Consider the following 23,383-nt stretch of genomic DNA (forward strand, 5'->3'; position numbering starts at 1 on the left):
TCTTGTCAAATCTTTGTCTTTTTTGTACAAATTTAATTATGGAGAGTAATATTGATATGTGTATCAATGAATATCGATGCCAGTAAGCGGTGCGCTGCCACCCACAACCACAAGTCAATTTTCAACCTATGGGAAACACTGGAATATGACTTGCTGAAATTTTTTGCCACAAAAATATTGAAGGATGAAATAGTGAATGTCCTAACAGCGGCTGTCTGCCAATATCTTTGTATGATGCAAGTATGAAAACAGTGCCACCAAGTGACTGTAATGTAAACTGACGTGTATCGAGACTCATCTCTTCCTTTTTTTGCTGAGTGGTAACAAGATATTTAGTCATTCATTTCTAATTAATTGCGAATTAACTACTTTTCTCTGCCCCCCAATGTCAATTCAAACTTCCAATTTCATTTCTCCTAAAGTAAGATAAAGCTTCATCCTGCCATATGGCATGCTAAGCCAAGGTGCTAAAAATAATTTACTTTTTTTTTTTTACACGTGAAAGAAACAGAAACAAGTAATGAAGTAATTAAAGAATAAGTCGCTATACAGCGCAGTCTATAATTATGTTTGCACCTGATGATACGGTAATAAGTCCAGGTCAAAACTGGACTACTTGATCTGGACCATCCTGTTCCGAGCTGTATGTGTGCGTGGCAGTGGTGTCACAGAGGAGGAGTCAGTGTGCCTATGTTGTGCGATTCACACACTCTAAAACTGAAACCAGACGGGTGCCTTTACCTCCGTGCGCCTCGCGTGAGTTTTAACAAGTAGAAAAGGTCGTTGGAGCTTTAATGTCAACTTCATTTCAACTGGTCTACTCTGAAAGCTCGGTTTCACAGTGTGACTCCTGAATGCATCTTGATTTTCTGCGAGTGCTGTAACAGGTGCTGCGGCACGCCGCTCGGACAGTGAACATGTCCAGTGGGAAAGACGCAAATGCTGCTGAAAAGTGAGTACACGCAACAGATAATTCACCGACAGGCCAACAGTTTGACTTGTTCCGTATAAGCTCTCCCTGCTGATATTTGCCTGGGAAAGGGTGAAAAGACACCTGTGTAGGAAACAAGAATATCAAGTATTCACCTTTATCTGCACCAGGAAACATCAACAACGGGTTTTTATTCTCGTTTTCCTGGATGTCTGTCTAGTTTACTCTTCTTCAAGTTTGATTTGGAACTAGTGGGGGTGTCAGCACCAGGAAGAAGTTTTGCATGCTTTCAGTAAATGAAGCTGGCAACAAGTCAGCTAAGTCTGCACTGAGGTCTTGGTAAACAAAACTATTGATAGATGTTATTTTGTCTATGATGTTATAATTGCATCATATCAGTGTGTTGATTTGGAATCAAAGGAAATGTTCACTTGCATGGATATGGAAAATGTGATCCTAAACCTTAACTTAACATGTCAGTCGTTGCATGTAACCCACGGGCCCTGCATGTTGAATGTATGTCTCCAGCACCCTGAACCCTGGAACACGCATGTAGGTTCAGTACATTTGCATTGGTTGTGTGTATTTTTTTGTAACAGCTCCTCAGAGATGACTCTAAAAGAGTGCCTGGATGAGTGTATGGAGGCTGTGGATCTCTTCCTTAACAACCACTTCAATGAGAGCCTGGAGAGGCTGAGACCAAGGTAACAGAATCATCCTGAGTCAGCTTTGACTCCATAGAGGTTTTAACCAACTCTCGCTGTCTAAGTTGAAGCTACTAGTGTCATGTGTGCTTTGTTTTAGCACATTCATGGTGGTATTTTTCAGCGTGATGTCAGCAGTATTTTGCCTGCGATGTAAGTGGTGTGAACTGTTAAGAAGTGCCCTTCCTGTCAGGTTTCATTTCTCCAGGATACGAAGTGTTTGCTAAAGCTGACGCCCAAGGTTTGACTAATTGAACAGCCAACAAAATGTTAGCAAAATAAACACCAAGCACAAGACAGACTGGGAGACAGAACGAATAAAGAGAGCAGGATATTTACTCTTTACTTTTTGCGACGGGAAAATGCATATGTTGTACAGCAGTTACCTAAGATTGCAAGTGTTTGCTCACAGTATGAGGTGATATTGACATTACGACTCCATGTTTCCCATGTAGAGTAAATGAGAGTATGTACCATGCTCTTATCTACGCCACAGTGCTGGAAATGCAAGCCATGATGACTTTCCAGCATGATGACATCAGCAGTGCAGGAAATACCATGAAGAGTGCCCAGGAGGTCTGCCAGAGGTCAGGAATTTTCCCAATGAAAATTATCTTTACCAGATTTAGTTTGAAAGAGTAGATTATTTTATTCAATTCACTGACCAGAGTTTAATAATTTTTCTTTTCAAACTCGTTTTTTATTCTCTGTGACGCTGCAATCCTGTCTTCTGCGGTCCATGAGCCAAAAAAAGGCATATTTTATAAGGTGTATTTGCATTTATGGCTTTTCTGTTACCATACTACCAATTTGACTGTGTTTGCACGAGAGAAGCCCCAAAAGTAGACATATCTAAATATCGTTGTGTCAGAAAAGATGCAGTTACCGTCAGAGAAGTGGCAGCACAATGCCTTGTGCTGAAGTCCTATGTGATGTTTCAGGTTTCGACGGAAATCCCCGGGTTTGGCTAATAAGTCAGGAGGGGAATCACTCTCTGAAGGTAAAAGGCTTGGACATCTGACTCCTGCAGTTTTAAAGGACAATTCTTCCAAAACATGAATTGCAGTGGATAAAAATATTGGAAAATATATTTTCAGTAATTCTTTAACTCACGGGTAAAAGTGGCCAAGGGAATATTTGAATTGAAGTAGGAGAGCATTCTGTTTTAAATTCAGTTTTTTAAAAGGTTTTCAACTTCTCTGCATGCCTGCATACATGTATCTTTGTAGATTATTTCCCATATTTCTGATATACAGATGTAAAGCATGTGCAATGTTTACCATATTCACCATCTTAATTTAGCATGTTAGCGATTTGTGAATTGATTTTACACTTTATTGTTAGCTGACTATGCTAATTGCATGTTATTTATTATTTAATGTGTGTGTCTGTTGATGTGTTTTTGCAGTGCAGCTCCATGCCGAAGTGTGTTACGCAGAGTGTCAACTCCAAAGAGCTGCTCTCACTTTCCTACAGGTGCCGTAGGCTCATATGTCTATTAAACCACTGAAGCAGCTGTATAATCTCGTGTACTCTATCTGCATTAGGGGTAACTTTTAATATGATAAGGAAAAAAAAAATCTAAGTTTGATGATGGCAACGTTCCAACATGTTGATTTAATGACGTCATTCCATTACACAATGTAGCGGTATGACATATGTTACAAGTGTAACTTAAGCACAGCAACAACAAGCAAAGTTAAACGGCGCTCCACAGTGGAGGAGTTCGTTCCAAAAATGGAAATGACTAGGAGTGTGGAAGTGTTTTGCTTACAAAAGATCAGATATACAACCCACAAATGTTTACTGGATATTTTATATTTTTGCTGACATATACAACGTATATCTTAGAACACTTATTTTGTTGCAATTGTAAATTCTTGAAATTGAGAGTAAAATAATTTTCAATATTTTGTCATATCATTAAGAATATAACAGAAAATACCCTGAATATCGCCTACCTAACATGCACATTCTAAGTAACAGACACTTAATATGGTTTGGAAGTTTCACTCATCTTAATCCAAGCCCCTCTAAACCAAAAGTCTGTATGATATGATTTTTTAATTACAGAATTATCACACATTTTGTTGCAGGATGAGAACATGGTGAGTTTCATTAAAGGAGGGATCAAAGTACGAAACAGTTACCTGATTTACAAGTAAGTAATCGATAAGAATACTTGCATTAAATGAATGTCAGCAGTATATAGTGTGTATGTGCATTAGAAGAGTGTCTATATTATGCTCTTATTGCAGTTGCTAGAAATGTATTTGTGTTTCCATTATTAAAGGACCGCTCCATTAACACTTGATGTTCAGTTGACTCATCGCGTGACTGTGAATGATCAGGCCGTGAACAGCTGTCTATGTCTTTTGTAGATTTTAAAGGCAAATCTCTAAAAAACACACAAAAAAAACATATCAAGCTGATGATGTCACTGTGATGTCATCTGGTTAAGATTATCTTGGGTTTGGAGAATCAGTTACATGACTAAAAGTACCTGTTGCAAACTGGGAGTGTATAGTTCTAAAGATGCAGGCATTTATCAGAAAAAACATTGTGCTTAGTTGCATTATGGGAAATGTAGGCTCCATGCTTGTGTCAGTGTAACGTTTATCTCTGGAGCATCTGATAATTTAGCTTTCTTTTTCATTGTATCATGGTATTAACCTGTCCACTAATACGCTGTTCTGGTGAGCTGCGTCCTTAAACAACTGACATACTTGTCTTTTATCTTTCAGAGAACTGCATTCTTTCATAAAATCTCACAACTGTCTCAAAGGACTGAGCCACGTTCACTTAGAGGGAGGAATAGCATTTGGAATTGGTGCATTTAATCTGGTATGATGTCAAATTTACAGTATATTTACAAACATACTGGCCATCTATTTGTTGTGTGTAATCATGTGTTTGTATCTGATCAGGTCTTCTTTACTTTCAGACACTTTCTCTATTTCCTCCAAGGATACTCAAAGTTTTGGAGTTTGCAGGCTTCTCCGGAGACAAGGTCCAATATCTAAATACATTTTCCTCCATTTTGTATTCAATTATTAAATGACACCCTCATGGATGTCTTCAACATGTGTGATCCTATTTCAGGAGTATGGTCTGTCCCTTCTGCGTGACGGTGCGACAGGGATGAATCTGCGCTCGATGCTGTGCGCTCTGCTACTGCTCTGCTACTACACCTTCCTCACATTCATACTAGGTACTGCTCTACCCATCCTCACATCTGAGATCCAGATGATTCTGATTGTGTTAAAAAAAAGTATCACTTGATCGCGCATGTTATTCACACCTATGAGGATTTCTGCATGGTATCATATTTCTGTTTCATCCTCTCAGGGACAGGTGAGGGAGAGGTGGCTGAAGCTGAAAGATTGCTGAAACCTTTCCTTCTCCGCTACCCACAGGTGAGTAGTAATAACGACAATCTGGTGGCAAAATAAATCACTTTTTTTTTTTTTAATAAACAGGGACTTTCTGACTGGTAATGAAGGTGTTAAGTCTTTGTTTGGTATTCTCCTGCAAATGTGCCCTCACAGACTAAATGAGCATGGCTACTTCAAATCACTAACAATTATTCTTACCAGCATTTAAAATCAAAACGTTTTACAGTTGTATTACAAAATCAGCTCATGTCAATGAGATAGTTGAAATTAGTGGATTCAATCCCAGGTGAGATGAAGGGAACAGAGAATTTAATTTAACCTTTTCGGCTGGAGTATGAACTGTTCCACAACAAGAAATGGTTTGCACTCAAATCGATGGCACAAAAGCAACCTTTAAATACAGTTTGAATTGTCAGTTTACAGTTTTTATGTTCTTCAATAACTCTGTATTGAATGCCTTGTTGTAGAAACCAGCTCAGGGATCTATTGTGACTGACTGGTTGGTTCTGGTGTCAGCGATTTGCTCATCAGCTAAAGCAGTCCACAAACAAGCTGTCCAAGTAGTCACTGCTTCATCAAGCTTATACAACCAAATATATCATGAATACACAAGAATGAATTTTGCTGTGACAATTTCTGGTGTCACCTGCCTTTAAAGGGGATTTCCAGTGATTTTACAAGTCAAGGTTAAGTGGCAGCACAATAACCAGTTCTCTTGATACATCTGTGTTTACAAACTGAGACCATTAGAATTGAAAAGATATTGGCATTTACCAGGCAGAAAGGATCTAATGAAAACCAGCATATTGGGAGAACAACATTTTGGCCAAAGGAGAGACTTGACATTCTCTGCAATTAGGTGGAAACAATATATGCATATATTGGTATCAGCATGGGCATTCAATGTAAAGAGTTGGAAAACTTCAGCATGTTAGATATCTGCAAAACATCCAATACTGCAAGTCCTTTAAAATAATATTAAGTTGGAGCCATAACTGTACACACCAACTTAGTTAAGATATAATATCTTGGAACGTAATAAAAACGAAGTTAGATGTGACGTGTAATGTAATTCAGCTTTAAACCATCATAAGTGCCGTAGCTGTGGTTCCATATGCAGTGAAGGATTATTATTGTGCGTTGGATTAACTGCCATTGATCTTACAAACCCGCATTATTGTCTGATTTCATTGAGTGGTGAGTGAGTACAAATGTATTATAAGTGATAGAAATTCTGATTAAAACCACAAAAGTAAGATCCACATTGTGATAAAGCAGAGTGATCCTTTGTAGCCGATGACTTCTGTTGTCCATAGAGTGTGTAGATGTGAATGTAGGGCTCAAATACAATGAATAGATTCCTCATCTTCTGCCAATTCTGCATTCAAACTTGTGACTACCACCTAAACTGCTTCACATCATTGAGCTATTAATCTTTCTATTATCATGTCATCATTGTGCTTTCTCACAACTCCCTTCTTGCATTCACATTATTTCTTTCTGTCATCCTGTCACACTCTGAACTATCCATACTCTGATTGCTGTCATGTCGTTGCACGTCATCCAGTCTCTCGTGCACACAGAATCCTTTCGAACATCTTTCCTTCATTTTGCCCACACCTTCATGCTATCACTCCTACCGCTTCACCTGACTTACATTCTTGTAAATGTACAATGCCTGTTTCCACTCCACCTTTTACTCACATGCCAGCCCATCCCACAGAACAAACTCAAAGCTCAGACACCGTACCAATCTTTTGGTTAAACACTGCAAAGTATGACTGTTATACAATGTATCTGCTTGCAGATAGAGGAGCATTTAACAGCAAGCAATCTTAAGACTGAAATTATTTTTATGAATTTTCCCCTCTGTCTGTCCAGGGAGCAATATTTCTCTTCTTTGCCGGCAGAACTGAGGAGATCAAAGGGAACATTGACGAGGTGTGTTTCAGAAAATGTATACATAACATGGCTCGATGTGTTTACAGCATTTATTTTTCATAAACCTATCATGAGTAAGTGATTTCACCTTCTTGGGCGATAAATTAATCATTCAATTATTTGGTTACCATGGAAATATTGTTGCCATGTTTTAGCCAATGAGCTCCCAAGGACCAGCGCCCAAAGTTAATATTTAATTCACAACATATACCTCAAATGCAGCATCAGTGTTTCATGTCCTAATTATTCTGCTTTAAGGTGTCATTTCACTGTGCTTCCAGGCGGTGGTACTCTTCGAAGATGGCTGCAAGGCCCAGCAGACATGGAAGCAGTTTCACCACATGTGCTACTGGGAGCTGATGTGGTGCTTCACCTATAAGCGCGCATGGAAGATGGCGTACTTCTATGCAGACCTGCTGAGCCAGGAGAGCCGCTGGTCCAAGGTACTGAACTCAGGAGGACACCAGGAGGAATTTTCTTGTCAAACATCAATAGAAATAAATGCATGAGTTTTATTTTTAACTTATTTTTTCTCTCTGTTAGGCCATGTATATGTACATGAAAGCTGCTTACCTCAGTATGCTGCCAAAGGATGAAGCCAGGCCTTTCGGGGAGGACGAGGTAGAGCTCTTTCGGTAAATACACTTCATGGTCCTCACACTCTGGATCTGCTTAATTTTTACCAATATGCATGTTTTAACATGAGAGGCACTGTTCACGTAAATGTCTGTGTGCGTTGGTGGAAAGGAAGGTTCAAAAGTGGCATGGCAGTGCACAATCATTCCTGCATGATAAATACAAGTTTTTTTTTAACTGTAAACTAAGGAAAGATTTTCTAGTGGAGTCCCAGAACATTAAAAAAAACCTGATAATGAGCATAATAGGTCCCCTTTAAATTAATTCTATAGACACAGAATGAATGCTGATGTGTAAACACCATTTGTTACATTTGTGTTTACAGCTCATCGATCTGCTTCCAAAATGTCAAGTAATGATAGTGCATTAGATTTAGACACTATCCCACTAACTCAGACCCATACCGTGGTTCCAGATCTGTCTTTATTTTTCTCTTGTGTCTTTAGAAAAGTTCCCACCTTCAAGCAGAAAATAGCAGGGAAGTCTCCTCCAACGGAGAAGTTTGCTATTCGTAAAGCCAGACGCTACAAGGCTTCCTGTCCCGTCAGGCTACCAGTACCAGTGCTGGTAACAGAACAACACACTCGCACACATTGAACACAACAGGCATTGTGTCTGACTGAGCCGTCCAACAGTATCCACTGCTTCATTGCAGGAGATGATGTACATGTGGAACGGTTTCAGTATGATCAGCAAATGCCCAGAGCTGACTGAGGGCATGATGCAGACTTTGGTGGAGGCCGAGCGCACTTTGCTGGAGTCCCCCGGTAATGCAGCATATCACAAACCATTAATTTAGGCTGTGTTCCAAACTACGTACTTCCCTTCGTCAACTAACAGATAGTGCTCGTACATGTTAGGACTGTCCCGGCTTCTGTGTGGTGTTCTGAAACAGCTGCAGCTTCCTCAGATGCCTTAATTTGAAAATCTGTACAACGGTGGTGTCTTTCTTTCCTGCTACGTAACCAAAATGGCGACCGTTGAGTGTGGAAAATGTGCAGAGCTTCACACTAAATTTTGGGATTGTTTTGAGTGCATCATCCGGGTACTTATATTAAACTGCATGTTTCCATACTTGGACCATGTAATTACACTTATGCACTGAAACTACTGAGCGTTAGTATGTAAGTGCGCCATTTGGAACACAGGATAAGAAATGCTTTAGACAGTGCTGATGGTGTCTGCTCTGTCCTCTGTAGGAAATGAGTATACAGTGGATGACCGCTGTGTGATCCACATGTTGAAAGGACTGTGTTTGAAGAACCAAGGTTTCCTCCAGGCTGCTGAGGAATGCTTCAACAAAGTGTGCACTAGGTGGGTTAGTTTGTGGCAACACTGGTAAACGCACTGCCTGTGAGGCTCGTTGAATTACGGCCAGAGGACCATGAAACTCTTCAAAGTTTCACGACACCATTCTTAAAAAGGAAACAAAAATCATAGTCAGACCCAAAGGGTTTTAAATATAAGGTTGTGTATATAAGTGTTTGCTTATTTTTTGGGGAAACTGTAACTGCAGTATTTCCGTATGTGTCAGTTAAAATGTTGAAGTGCAGCACTTCGCTGGATGTACTGACAGCGCTGTGTTTGCTTAGCAACCATAAACTCTGTCACTAAGTCACACGGTGGATATTTGCATGGCGATCAATATTGAGATTACTTTGTTGAAATTACACTGACATTACTACTGTTTATTCACTGATGGAGTCACCTACCTGTATGGAAAAACAAAAAACTCTGCTGCTTGTACAGCATTGCCGAGGATGTAACGCACAGCACAGTGATGCAGGGTCGTGACTTAACATGTGTAAAAGGTACGTGTATGCGACAAGAATGTTGAATTCACCTCATTCTGCGTGTGCTCAGTGAAAAGAAGATCAAGTTTGACCACTACCTGGTGCCCAACTCTCTGGTGGAGCTCGGCCTGCTTTACATAGACCAAGGCAGAAGGAACGAGGCTATCAAACTGCTGAACAAGGCCAAGTAAGTTACTCGTTTACATACATACAGCATACATTGTCTGCGTGGCTCATTGGGAGAGTTCAAATTTGTATTTGAAATATAAAACTGTTGAGTGTTTACTACGATTTTGGTGGCATCGACAGAAATCTAGACCCTTAGTCAGCTCCCATCTGACTGAATGAACTTATAGTCTGTCCCTCACACAGCTGCACATTTATGCCTCAGTTCATTTCTTGTTTGGGCAGATAATGAGACAACTGCATGGCAAAACTGTGAAACAAAGTATGTTTTAAAATGTAATAACTATGATTAAAAAAAAAAAAAAAAATGCCACTGTAAAATTACAACCACCTTACCTAAAACAAAAAGTTTGACATTATTAAATAGGTTTTTTTTTTTTTTTGCTTTCTTTTAAAGATTGATAGCTCTCACGTCTGTACAGTAAACGTAAAGAACCGTTTAACCCGGTTAATTTAGCTTAGCACAGCGATAGAGGTCCACCTAACAGTAAATCTTATTATTTAATGCTTTTTATCTTTAGTTACCAGAACAAGTCTGGAAAAAGTGCAAAATCAGCAAATTGTTAGTTTTACAGGGGTTATGAGCTGGACTTCATAACATGCTCCATGATGAAGAACATGTTTATTAGTGAGCTTCAGAGGTGCTTCTTTGTATGCTGATTGTATCAGCTTTAGGAACAGCTGTGCTCGCCGTTTCCCCATATGGCCACTCTGTATGCTAAGCTAACTGGCTATAGCTTAATTTTGAATACAGGTCAAACCTGTATTTTATCTCTCACCAACAAAGTTAAGAAACACATTTACCAAAATGACAGATTATTGCTTTAAATGTTCGATATTTGTAGCAGCTACTACTAAAACTGTGCATTATTACTTTTTATATATTCACAATGTAATATAATATACCAATCTATTTTATTACTATGGTATTATTCATTACATGTGGTTACTATAATTAAGATAATAAGTTTTGTTTCAAGACTGTTGAATAGGGTGTTACAAAAGACTAGGTTGTTCCAGGTTGCTCCGTGTATAGCTCCTGCATCAACACTAGAGGTCGCTCTTTGTCTGTGTAAACGCAAATATTATTTCAGTGTGTTCTTGAAGACTGGTTTTCTTTAAAGGGGCTGTAACCATTTGAATATCTCCCATGTGCTCCCATTGGATGGAAACTTGGATGCAACTTTCAGGGCAGAGCAGAATAAATAAAACAAAGCGAATAAATTGTCCCTGCAGTTTACACTGACATCATCTGCGGGTTTGACTTGCAGACACAATTACAAAGAATACTCGATGGAGTCCCGGACGCAGTTCAGGGTGCACGCTGCTCTGGCCAAACTCAAGGCTGACCCTGGTGAAGAGGAGGACACGCGTCTGTGAGACGACATTTCTTCATGACTGATACACTGGACTCTCCACTTCCCTCACGGTTAAAGCTGCTTTAGCTACACAGCCAGTTTTGACCTTCCAGGTGTTTTCTCACTGTGGTCTGGTACCTTTTTAAGGCATTTTGGTGTTCACCTCTGTACAAAGGTTTAACCTGGTAGAATATTTGTAAGAACCATCCTTGTCAGAGCGGCAGAGCTGACTCGCCTTGAATTTCACTGCCTTTCGGTTTAACAGACTGACTTTATATACAGTAGCCATTTTATTTTATAGATAATGTTTTACTCTTTACGTTGATCATTACACACTAAATTTTAATTGATTGAAATCCACTTGAAATATGTAATGTAATACATTTTAAGACTTAATAAAATGCAATGACTTTCTTTATATATACTGAAATGTAATTATAACATTATGAAGATGAGCATACTGTTCTGTTGCAACATATTTTAGATTTTATAAGGTGTTAGGATGTTAATGGTATTTCATACAAACTGTGGCCGCACGAACATCCTTGTAAAAAGTCTTTGAGTTGAATTGAAGTGTAGAACCTGCAGCCAGTATTCATACACCTGGACAGATGCATTGTGGGTCACCGTCATGTCCATCCTGTATGGCTGCAGTGAAGATGCATATCAACGTGACACAGGTGAGGACGTGAAACTACTGCTGTTCAATTTCACCGCATTCAAATTCAGTGTTGAGACTGATTTTGATCAGGACATAAACTTTGCAAAAAATGTCAATTATTTTTTTTCATGAATAAAATGTACTTGTCTTTGAAATCAGGCAAAATGTAGTCAGTAATTAAATTTATTTTAGTTTTATATATGTATATATATCTATATATCTATATCTATATATTGATAAAAAATATCTATAAATATATATATCTATATAAATCGATATATATATATATATATCAATATAGATATCTATATAACTATCGATATAGATATAGATATAGAGAGCGAGCGAGCGAGAGAGAGAGAGCGAGAGCCTGAAAATTGAACAAAATGTGTAGAGAAAAGTAAAGAAGAAAGGTTAATTGTTTCCCAATGAAGAAAACAATGGGGTTTTCTTTAATTCAGGTCGCTGCAGAAGGTGTCGGTTAACACAAAAACAGGGACGGAACTGGTTTTGAGACACTTTTAAAATAAATGTTCCCCTGAAAAGTGTTATACAGCAGACCGTCCATCTTTTTAAATAAAGTCGGAGCAAGGCCCGACAGATATTTTTGTGTAAAATGACTCCGTCCAAGACTACGAGGAGGCAGCAGGAGGTGTCGCAGGGGCCACCACCTGCTCCTCTCTCATTCGACGTTTCATGAGTTTCTTCTTCTTCTTCTCTTCCTTTTCTATTTCAGCGACCATTTCCAAGAACTTGGGGCTGCGGGGGTCCACTGCGTAGCCAAAACGCTCTCTGGCCTCAGCCAGCAACTTTGTGCGACGAGCCTTCTCCTCTTTAAGCTTCTGTTTGGTTTCACGCTTCTCTCGGCGCCAGTCAGCTATCATCTTGGGCATTTTGGCCATGTGTTGTGCGATGAATTTCTCTCTGCAATGACAATAGAAAAAAGCACAATAAAGTATAGCAGGTGTTAAAGCTGCCCGTCATACGTCTGAGCATAATGTCCTGTCACGAGTGAAATGGATTCACATTACATTTGGTGCAGATGCTCAGCCAAGATCTAATCATCACTTTAGTGACGGACTTATCATCAAAATATGACATCATCCTCTACTTTGGTTTATAATCAAATATCTGCAAAAATAATGACATGAACATCGGACGCAGCTGAACTTTGTCTTTAGTGCTAATTTGTAGGTAAGCAAATGTCAGCATGCTAAAGTAAGATGAACGTGGTAAAAAAAAATTAAATAAAATACACCTGGCCGACTTTAGCATGTTACTATGACAACCAGTAACATTGTTACAATGACTTTACCACAACTGCAAAGCCAACTGAAAGCTGGTATTGAATGACTATCACAAATATTCTAAATCAGATCGTTCCTGTTTGAATTTGACAGTAATTGCGATTAAAACTAAAACCGGACCGTTTTATTCAGCAAGCCAATAGTTAACATCTTAAAACGCGTCTCCTTTTGTTAAGTCAATAAGGAGCTTTGTAGAAAACGTGTTTACATTTAAGTCTCTCAGTACAACGTGAAGCTCACAGGACTGTAGAGTGACACGTCTTTCAGTTCACGGTAGATCTGCGCCTCGATGGCTGTCGGGTTGTTTTTGAACATCGGAACGTATTTCCTCTTCACTGAGGGTGACGCTTTGGGTTTTCTTTCTGACTTTGGGAAAGTGGCTCCTCCTTCCAATAACTCGTGCTTACGTCCAGTTGTTTGAACTAATGATCTTGGAATCTGAAGTTTATAATTGGCTCCAAGACAAACACTCCTGAGGTGTGTGAATCCGAGGAGCTCGGAAGAAGATTGTAATCTTCTTGCTCAGATCTTCACCGAGCTCATCAGACTTTCCCAGAGTAGGTTGTGTTGGTCAGTCCAATAAACAGGCCCTTCTTATAAGGGAACAGAGAAGCTGTCAGCTGTCGTCAATCATGATCACCAACAGGAAGTTAAGAGGCTGGCAAGAATCATTTTGACCCCGCTTTGATTTGAACAGAAATAATAGTTTGTGCACCAAATTCTTTTTTTTTTCTTTTAATAAAGAGATTTCACCCCAGAAAAATAAAAGTTCAAAGGAGTCATTGAAGTCTCAACATTGCCATGACATTCATGTCCCTGATGAGTGTGTGTGTAAACTGACCAAAGCTGTATTTATACTTTCAATATCTTAGTTTACATTGAGTTTAAATGTTTATGTGCATATAGAGGAGACATGTGGAAACAGACGTACTTTGAGCAGTCCACACGTCACCGTCGGGTCTGAACCGAAGGGATCATAACTGCTAAATATATATAATGAACTTTGTACTTCAACTTTAATCCATCATGCAGTTTTGCATTTGTTTCAGCAGGACGGACGCTTGGCTTTTCCATCAAGTTCGTCTTCGTAGATTCTTCAGTGGTTTGTTAGATATCAATTCTTAGACTGCGACAAAGCTTGATCATCATTTTCAAACCTACAGATTGGTTTGTATTTAGGTAAAAAAAAATGAAAAAGATCGTATATTTATGAAAGATTCAAGGGTTCGTAGATTTGTATTCCTCATCCGAAGGCATCAGCGTTCCAGAGTCTTCATTTGCTGGAGAGATTGGTTTGGAAAAGTTTCTCATATCAACACACATAAACTGGTGACGAAAGACTTCTTGATCTCAATGACATTTCCTGAATAAATAAAGCATTAATATACAAATGGCAGGCTGTCACGTGTAAAGTGATGGATATCACAGGGTTGTGCAAAAGACCACAAAACGAATTGAAGATGAAGACGACAATATGCTGTTAAAGACAGTCAGTAGATTTCCTTCCCTGAAAGTCAAGTTACAAAAACAACAACAACAACAACAACAGATTTTTACATTTATTAACTGGATCAAACAGGAGCTGCGTCATTTAACTGCTGGTGCCTGAATATACATTTGTGAGTGAGTAGCTGCACTGCAGACATTTAAAAAGAGTGAGAGGAAACCTGCATGTGAACACATTTGAAGTTTGAAGTTGGATGAGTGCTGAAGTTTTATGTTAAATTCATCGCGCGTCTCTTTTCCATTTGTGCGCAGAACCAGACACAGATACACTTTCCAATTAAACGTTAGCGCTTGTTAAATGAATATCTGTAGAGCAGCGGTCACACTGTTAAACTTAAGATGAATTACTTATTCATCATAGTTCAAAATAAAAAGCCCAGGGGAGGGGAGCGATGCGAACTGTCTGTCCGATAATTGGCGCATGGACGCACGACTTACTTCGCCAGCCGTTTCTCGGTTTCCTCCTTCTCCTTGGCCGCTACGTCCTTCAGCAGTTCTTCCAACGGCGGGTTCCACTCCTTTTCTTCCGTGATCATTTTGTCGAGCTGCTCATGACTGGGCCACAGGGAGGCAGGCTGGATGCCCGACGCCGAGCCGTACCGACCGAACAGCTTCTTGTCGAACCGGGCCGTCTTCTGCCACTCCGGCGTCTTCTCGCTGTCCTTGTCTGGAATGTAAACGTCCCGCAGATTCAGCTTGAGAGGTTTCGGGTTATAAGACGCGGTCTGCAATAGAAAGCCACACTGAGAGCTCGCAGAAAGTACAGCTTTGGAAGATGAAGTTCCCTTTAAACTCCGACATAACACTGCTGTCCTCCTGCACAGCACGGCCGCCGCCATCTTGCTTGATCCACAAGAAGGACCCGGTACAAAGTCATAGGTGCCCGTCGCAGTGCCTTTTCACCAAATGCAAATGAATCTTCCCCGTACTCTAGTCATGTCAGTTATCAATCCGTAGTGTTGCCAATTACGCAGATATCTTCATATGCATGTGGCACATGTCATTACACAAAGGCAATTTAAAAAAAAAAAAAAAAAAGTGTAATACAATTAAAACCCAACATAAAAGGATTGAAGTTAGTGACGTGTGTTGAGGTGGAAATGAATATATTCGATTATGTAGCCTATTTGTTTAAAAAATATGAGAAAAATGTTGGCCATTGATATATTTTTAGTAATTCATTCTTTGTTGCAAATTCAGTGTCTTCAGACTACTGACCCAAATAATCAAGCAGTAGGCTGTGAAACAAGAACTTTATGGAGAATTGTGATGGACAACTTTCACAAGTATCTGACAGACCATTGACTGGCAATTAACAATAATACTTCAAACAAAAAAAATGAGACATTGATTAATTCTTGTTAAATAATTGTTTATTGCATCTCTGGAATAAGGTGCGGACAAATACATATGTGGAGATGTAAGTAAGTAAGTTGTAAGTAGCCTATAGTAATAGAGTCAGTACGTAACTATTTAATTCAAATAATTGAAATTCAAAGTTTAATCGGCATGACAAATCAGAGACAAATACTGATAGAAATGTAGGCTATAGACATTAATAGATGATTATCTATCTATCTATCTATCTATCTATCTATCTATCTATCTATCTATCTATCTATCTATCTATCTATCTATCTATCTATCTATCTATCTATCTATCTATCTATCTATCTATCTATCTATCTATCTATCTATCTATCTATCTATCTATCTATCTATCTATCTATCTATCTATCTATCTATCTATCTATCTATCTATCTATCTATCTGTCTGTCTGTCTGTCTGTCTGTCTATCTATCTATCTATCTATCTATCTATCTATCTATCTATCTATCTATCTATCTATCTATCTATCTATCTATCTATCTATCTATCTATCTATCTATCTATCTATCTATCTATCTATCTATCTATCTATCTATCTATCTATCTATCTATCTATCTATCTATCTATCTATCTATCTATCTATCTATCTATCTATCTATCTATCTATCTATCTATCTATCTATCTATCTATCTATCTATCTATCTATCTATCTATCTATCTATCTATCTATCTATCTATCTATCTATCTATCTATCTATCTATCTATCTATCTATCTATCTATCTATCTATCTATCTATCTGTTTCCTGAGAACAAACCTTTTTAATCCATTGTTGTTTATGTGTTTGTCAGGTGGTGGATCAGTCTTATAGTGGATCATTTCAGTGGTGGGAGGTCTTTTCTGTGAGCAGCTGGCCTGTAGCTATGAGCACCAGAGCAAGAAGGCAAGCTGAGACTCTTTTTACACCTTCTTTGAACATTTAGGGATCACTGGGCAGGGGAATAGACCTTAGGAAGAAAGGATCTTTGTTTTAACCTCCTTAGCTTTACCTCCTCCTTCCTCTTTTAGCAGCCTCCACCCTCCCTGAACTTTTATATTTGATTTCTTTTCAAGAAGCAGAATTAGAACAAATTAGGTTGCTCTGGAGTGCAGCGCTTACAGAGACAGATGTCATTGCTTTTGTATCGTGGGAGCGCACAGAGATCTCCATCGTCATTAAAGATTTAGGGTTCCCATGGCAGGGGTAGCACTAGACTGAAGGTGGGGGTGGGCATGACAGAGGCTTAATTTGGCTTAGGAGCGATCTGGTGCCAAGCCCGGGGCTTTAGGGATCACATCAACGTCAGTCACAGGCAAATAGGCTTGTTAGCAGTTAGACGATAAGGGGATGGTGGCGAGATGACAGGTCTATTTCTGAGTGAGTCTGTGAGTAGGAGGGATGGGTGATACATGTTTGGGGAAGTTATGTAGAACACGTTCACCTGAATTGTGACTCGATTACCTTTTGAAATGGAATCTGTATGCAGATGCATTTAATTTGTGTAGGACTGTACATTTCTTTTCAACGTAATAGTCACAGTGGTAGAGTATCTCCTGCAATGACACCAAAGCGTCTAACACGCATGTCAGTGTCATGTTTTGCTTTGCCTTGGCGTGATGAGTAAGTTGCCTCAGGTTAAGGCACCAAAAACAATGTGGTTAAATTAAGTTTAGGAAAAGATGGTTCAAGTTCAATTTGACACTATCACATTTTGGCAATAGGTTTAGGCACCAAAACTACTTGGTTTGGGTTTGGAACATATCATGGTTTGGGTTGACAAATTGTACATAAGTAATGTAATGTTACATTATGTAGCTTAAGTTACGGAAGTGAAATTAGTTACGTTTAACTTACTTGCGCTACAATGAAGAAACCCACACTGACTTTTACTTTGTCACGCTCAAAGACGTCCTGCGTTGGTTCCGTCTTACCACTGGACCTCCTTCTGTCTTTTACCTGCTGGTGTGTTTCATTTCTAAACGAGGCAAAATGGGACACTGACATATTCTGGCCATGTATTACAGGTTTTGGTACGCTGGTACAGTTGAATTGTAATCGCAGGTTCTTCTCTCGTTTGGTTAAGAATTGGCCTCCATCGTTTAACAGAATTCAAGAGCAGATCAGCCTTCTTGAAGACAAATCTTGTAGGAGAAATTAATCATTGCGTCAAGCTTAGAGTTGCAGTACACATGCGGAACGTGCCGGCTTGAATTCATTTGGCTGGTTTAATACCAACATGGTACCTGTTTTCATCTTATGTGGTGCCCAGAAGTGGAAACAGTTATATTGAAATATATTTGAGAGAAATATCAATTGAAATATATTAGAATTTTACACTATATAAAAACATCACTTTCAACTCTGTGAAGCTGTGATAGGCTTCATTCAATCCTTTCTGACATTTTACAGACCAATTGAATAATCCATCAATTGAGACAAAATTAATTGAGAGAAAAAGTTATTAGTTGCAGCCAGACCATTTTGTAGTTGTGTGTGATTTGGCATCCTGCCGCTCATAAACCAAAGACATCTTCAATAAAAGCATTATCACTGTCCATCCATGCGGCAAACCTAACTACATTTTAAACATTTCCACATTCTTATAAATACATGCCACACTCCTGCTTTAGGGAAATTGTACTCTCATTTCAGTGACCTTTGCCTCATTGCACTGATTTAATCCTGTTATTACAATTCATGATTTAACAAGCGGTGCCCCTGTGCGGCTGTGGTTTAGGTCAGATACTGTGCAGGAATTGGGCTTTTATCTTTTCTGAACTTGCTAATAAGCTGCAGAAAAACATTCTTGCACATTCCTTAGTTGTCAAATGCTATTTAACCAACGATTATTAGTGGATTTCTTTCATAAGAGTAGTTTTTTCCCCTCTTACACACAAACACACACATATTTTTACTTTTGTCTACGTGAGTACCCTTATAGACATAATATATTCCCCTTGACCTTAATCTGAACCATTGCAACTATATGCCCTAACTTATCTAACCCAAACCAAAAAACTTTTTAAAGAGTATTTTGAAGGTCCAATTTTATTGAATAAATTATTAAAAAAGCTTTAAATAGATGTAATACTCTTTGACCACTCCCTTCAGTTTAAGATGTTTTGGACATATATCCACTCCCTAACCCTTCATCTCTTCTTATTGAATCATTCCTTGTTGGTTTTTTTTTGTGTGTGCTTTGGATTATTATGCTGTTGAAAGGTGCTCTTCCAGTTCAGTCTGTGAGGCGGTGAAGCAACTATTCACTATAGCATTTCCGCCACTGTGCTTCAACGTTGGTATGAGGCCCTTCTCCTAAGAAGTTACCTTTGTCCTGCACCAAACAGTGTAGTGGCAAACTGTAGTTTTGCTCTAATGTTCTTTTTGAACAGTAAAGGCTTTTTCCTGGCACGCCTCACATGCAGGTCAAGTTTGTGCAATCTCTTTCTAAATGTAGAAACACAACAGCTACAAGATTTACTCACAGATCGTGATGAAAGTTGTTGACAACTTTTTCTTTACATCAAACTGCTGTTAGGCTGAATTTGTTGTTGGGGCAATTTGGCAGTTGTTTGAAATGTACACCACATAACTATTTTTCTTTCAGTGGAATGATTTGTCTCAAAGAATTAGTTTTTTCTTTTCAAATCCCAAGCTTCAGATTCACAAACAAGCATTGCCCACCATCTTTTGTCATTTTGATTCTTCATCAGTAAAGAGTCCAGCAGACCCTCGATGTCAGAGGTCTCAGTAGGAAATGGTTCTACTCGTCACCCCATGAAGAGGTTATAATTATTGACACCTATCTAATCATAGATTCAAAGGTGTAATGAATGTAGGGGTGTACGTACGTTTTAAAGATGCGACTGATCTGTTCTGTTTATTTAAGTTGTGAAAATAACCACAAAATGATGTTTAATCTTTATTAGTATGACCTCTATCTGTAGGTGCTGTTTCAAATATATTTACAAAATATATTCATCCAAATATGTCAAAAAAGCCAACAACTACCACATATATTTTCACATGACTATACATGCACACACGCACACTCACAGAGCCAATGTTTGGATTTGTCTTTCCTGTGAAGCAATTTGCCAAGCCAGTGTTACTATTTGTTGACACAAAGAAGAAATCATAATATATTGAGTCTAAATGAACCACTCTTTTGTTGGCTTTAAACAATGACAGGGTTTTACTCCGAATTTTGGCACCAAGAATTAGGTTTGTCAGCATCTCCCCAGAACAAGAGATGAGGACAAAATCCAAATAAAAGAGAGCTGAGCCTTAAAATATCTCCATTTCCTGGTAATGACAGCACACTGTGGCTATACTGCAAAAAGTAAGAGAAAAAGAAGGGGGAAAAAAGTATCGTCAGTAAACCCGGTCCCCGCAGTGCTGGTGATAAATTACAGCTTTCCACGGGAACATCACACAGAAATTAATAATCCAAAGGTAACTAATGTTGTCCTTGGCAACAGGGATATAAATTGCCCATAGACAACTTAAGCTTCCCATTCAAAAATGTGAAATCTGCACATCTGTATGGTATTACTCATTTGAAAATTTGTGGTCAAAACAAGACTATCGTGCTAACTACAAAGCCATGAGGAGTGTGCAGATTTTTTTTTTTTTTTTTTTTTTTTGGGAGCTTAAGTCACGGCTGTGATCACTCTTGCAGCTCTCCACATGCTGCTTTTTAAACACCCTAACCGCCCCCCACTAATGTTAAACTTGGATTTAGCCCAATTCAGAACTGCCAGCGTAAGCGGTCTTATGAAGGGGGTGGGGGTGGGTTGATTTGGGGGGGGGGGGGTGCGTGTGTGTGTGTGTGAGGGGGGGGGGAGGGGGGTTGATGTTTCTGTGAGAGAAAGCAGAGGGCAGAGGAGGATGGAGAGCTTTCACAGGGGAGCAGCAGAGCATTTTACTGTAATGGATGTACCACATGTAGATCCAGTTAGCGATGCGTTTGGAGCGTGGCAGGGAGGTTGGAGGAGGGTGAAGGAGGGGTCTCAGTGCCCGTTCTCCAATGAGTTTGTGGAAAAATGCAGGAGGTGGCTGTGGCTTTCTGAAAGATTCATCCACCTGGGCAGAGGGGTGATGGAGAGACGAGGGGAGCGGAGCAGTGAAAACCACCAGAGAGCTTTTATTTCTGCTCACTTTGCAGCAAAGAGCGCAGTACAAATGGCAAGCTGGGGCTCCCTCGACTGCCACTGCATTTCCTGCCACATAATGGCTGTAACATTTTAGCTAAATTATGTTGCATCACAAATCTTTATATCTCACACTCATGTAAACACCTGAAGAGAAACACATTCCTATAAACATAGACACACACTGGGTTTACATAAGAATTTGGCATTTGTTCCCAGTCTGTAATAGCACCAGATTCCCATGGTAGTAAACAACTGTGCCACTCTCTGCCTGTGTTACATTAAGATTTTTTTTTTCCTACAAATGATCAAATGGCCTTGGGAGTTGAACAGATTGCGGTTTATAAAAAATGCGTGTGTGACTGATTTGACAGATTTGTAAACAGCAATGATAGCATCCCGAAATGTTTAGTTATGATGGAGCTCGTAGTTTCTCCTTTCTCTTCGGGAGTCCTCAGGCCTTTACAGCCCAGCCCAGGGTCCTAATGAGATGATGAATGGGAGCATACGGAGTGATGGAGGCTCTCGATCCACTGGTGACTGCTAATTTAAGGGGAGATTCATCAAACGTGGGCCTGCACTCAGATGCACCTTCATAAAGCAGTGCCGGGGTCCAGTGAAGATAAATGGAGGTAATTATCAGCTCTACCTGCTCACAGCCTTCTGTGAGGCTTCCTGTGGTTCAGGGCTCGTAATCTGTCTATCTGCATGAAAAGCCCATGTTTATATCAAATTTCTCTTTTTACTGATCGAGCTCAATTGAGTCTGAAGTGAGAGTTTATTCCACATTAAACTCATACGGCTGTATTGTTACTCTCTTCTGACACAACAATGCCACACTGAATGCCTCATTCCTCACATTGGCACCTCATGATCTAATCACGAAGCTTTCTCCACTGATACTGTCAGACGATGCAGGCTACTGCTATTACTTGGTCCATGGTGTTTTGAGTTGGCATTTTTGCAAAATGTCAGTGATTTCTGTGAAATCTCCTTCCAGAGGCACTGAGTGTGATGCCAAATTACTAGAATAGTGACTCCTGGTAGAGCAGTAACAGACAGTATGACAGAAACTTCCCCAGTGCTGGAGTTTCATTTGATTTCCACAACAACCTTTCACTTCTGTGAGTAGTAGTAAGAGCCAGCAAGTCAAAAAACAAAACTGACAATTCACTTCACTTCAGTTCAATTGAATTTTATTTATATAGCGCCAAATCACAACACAGGTTATTTAATGGCACTTAACACATTAAAGTGCTTACAGCAGAACGTTACAGCATTATACAGAGAAACACAACAATTCAACAGTTCCCACATAAGCTAGGAGAGAAACACTTCTCTTTAAGGGAGAAAACCCTCCAACAGAGGGAAGGAAAAACTCCCTCTTAACAGGAAGAAACCTCCGACAGAACCAGACTCAGAGGTGGGCGGCCATCTTCCTCGACCGGTTGGGGTGAGAGGAGAACAGAGAGAGAAAAGGACAGCATAGAGATACAAAACATGAACTGTTGGTGGGGCCGACAATCACAGAGCAGAGACAGGCTGCTCCATGGTCGGGGACATCTGCAAAAGGCTTATACCCTTTTCACATGAAAGGGCCGACCAGGGTTGTACCGATGGTGATTGTGTGTTGGAAATGGTCTGACTTGGCTTTGTGACCCACCTCTTCAGGTGGGTTGGACAAGGATTGGACAAGGGTCCATTTCAGGGTGAATGGCAACCCCCACCAATTTCCAGCATGTGAGTTAATTGTTAAGCTTCTCTCTGAAGTCCTGTTATGACCAGGAATTAACCATGTTTGTCTGACTCGGTTTAAATTACAAAAAAAGGATTGGTCAGACAAGCCTTGTCTGACCCTTATTGGTTTGAAGATGTATCTCCAACAAAGCATGAAAGTTCCTGTCAAACTTTAAATTTCTCAATGTGGACAAAGGTGGAGTAGGACTTTGGAAGGTGGTGGGTTTTTTTTGTGTGTGTTCTCAAAATCAAAAACACAAGACCTAAAGTATGATAAATTGATTGCTCATCGTCTTCTGCAATATCACCCACAAGCATGTAGCATGAGGGGTTACATCATTTTTATTTAATCACTAGCTGTTGAGTCATTAAATGTTAATTATTGCTAGGCTCCCTCCCCTCTACTACTGCTCACAGCTTAAATTTTCTTCACTCCACTGAATTTGGGTATGGTAACACCAGGCTAAATTATTGCATGTAGAGGATGAGATGCATTGTGGGAGTGTTAGCAGAAAGTTTACAGGCTGTGGACACTTCTTGGAGAGTAAATAGTGGACTACTGTAGGTTATATTAGGGAGTGATTTTGTAAAGAGCATTTCATAGCATCATATAAGTGGTGTATGGGAGGAGCTTTGGGGTGCTATGTGAATACTTTAATTTATCATTTTAATAACGAATTGATGCATTAATAAAACAAATGAT

The 23,383-nt window shown here is 39.4% G+C and overlaps 2 protein-coding genes across 2 annotated transcripts; one reads left to right on the forward strand and one right to left on the reverse strand.

Moving 5' to 3' along the window:
* Positions 1-739: 739 nt before the first annotated feature.
* On the forward strand, positions 740-11,770 carry LOC138627721 (tetratricopeptide repeat protein 39A). Its single transcript, XM_069710261.1, has 19 exons — positions 740-756; positions 888-952; positions 1,531-1,635; positions 2,091-2,222; positions 2,577-2,635; positions 3,044-3,111; positions 3,732-3,796; positions 4,380-4,479; positions 4,580-4,645; positions 4,738-4,846; positions 4,984-5,051; positions 6,912-6,971; positions 7,253-7,414; positions 7,515-7,606; positions 8,054-8,174; positions 8,263-8,374; positions 8,807-8,921; positions 9,471-9,587; positions 10,858-11,770. Exons 2-19 carry the CDS (start codon positions 918-920, stop codon positions 10,964-10,966), a joined length of 1,695 nt encoding a protein of 564 aa, XP_069566362.1. The 5' UTR covers positions 740-756; positions 888-917; the 3' UTR covers positions 10,967-11,770.
* Positions 11,771-12,023: 253 nt separating this feature from the next.
* gadd45gip1 (growth arrest and DNA-damage-inducible, gamma interacting protein 1) lies at positions 12,024-15,277 on the reverse strand. The gene is made up of 2 exons (XM_069710260.1): positions 14,857-15,277; positions 12,024-12,529 (listed from the first exon to the last, which is right to left on the reverse strand). Exons 1-2 carry the CDS (start codon positions 15,255-15,257, stop codon positions 12,238-12,240), a joined length of 693 nt encoding a protein of 230 aa, XP_069566361.1. The 5' UTR covers positions 15,258-15,277; the 3' UTR covers positions 12,024-12,237.
* Positions 15,278-23,383: the final 8,106 nt, after the last annotated feature.

The sequence above is a fragment of the Brachyistius frenatus genome, unplaced genomic scaffold, assembly GCF_029030835.1.
Source record: "Brachyistius frenatus isolate BFR_SWC_R1_liver_20210118 unplaced genomic scaffold, ASM2903083v1 Contig_90, whole genome shotgun sequence".
NCBI classification, from domain to species: Eukaryota; Metazoa; Chordata; class Actinopteri; family Embiotocidae; genus Brachyistius; species Brachyistius frenatus.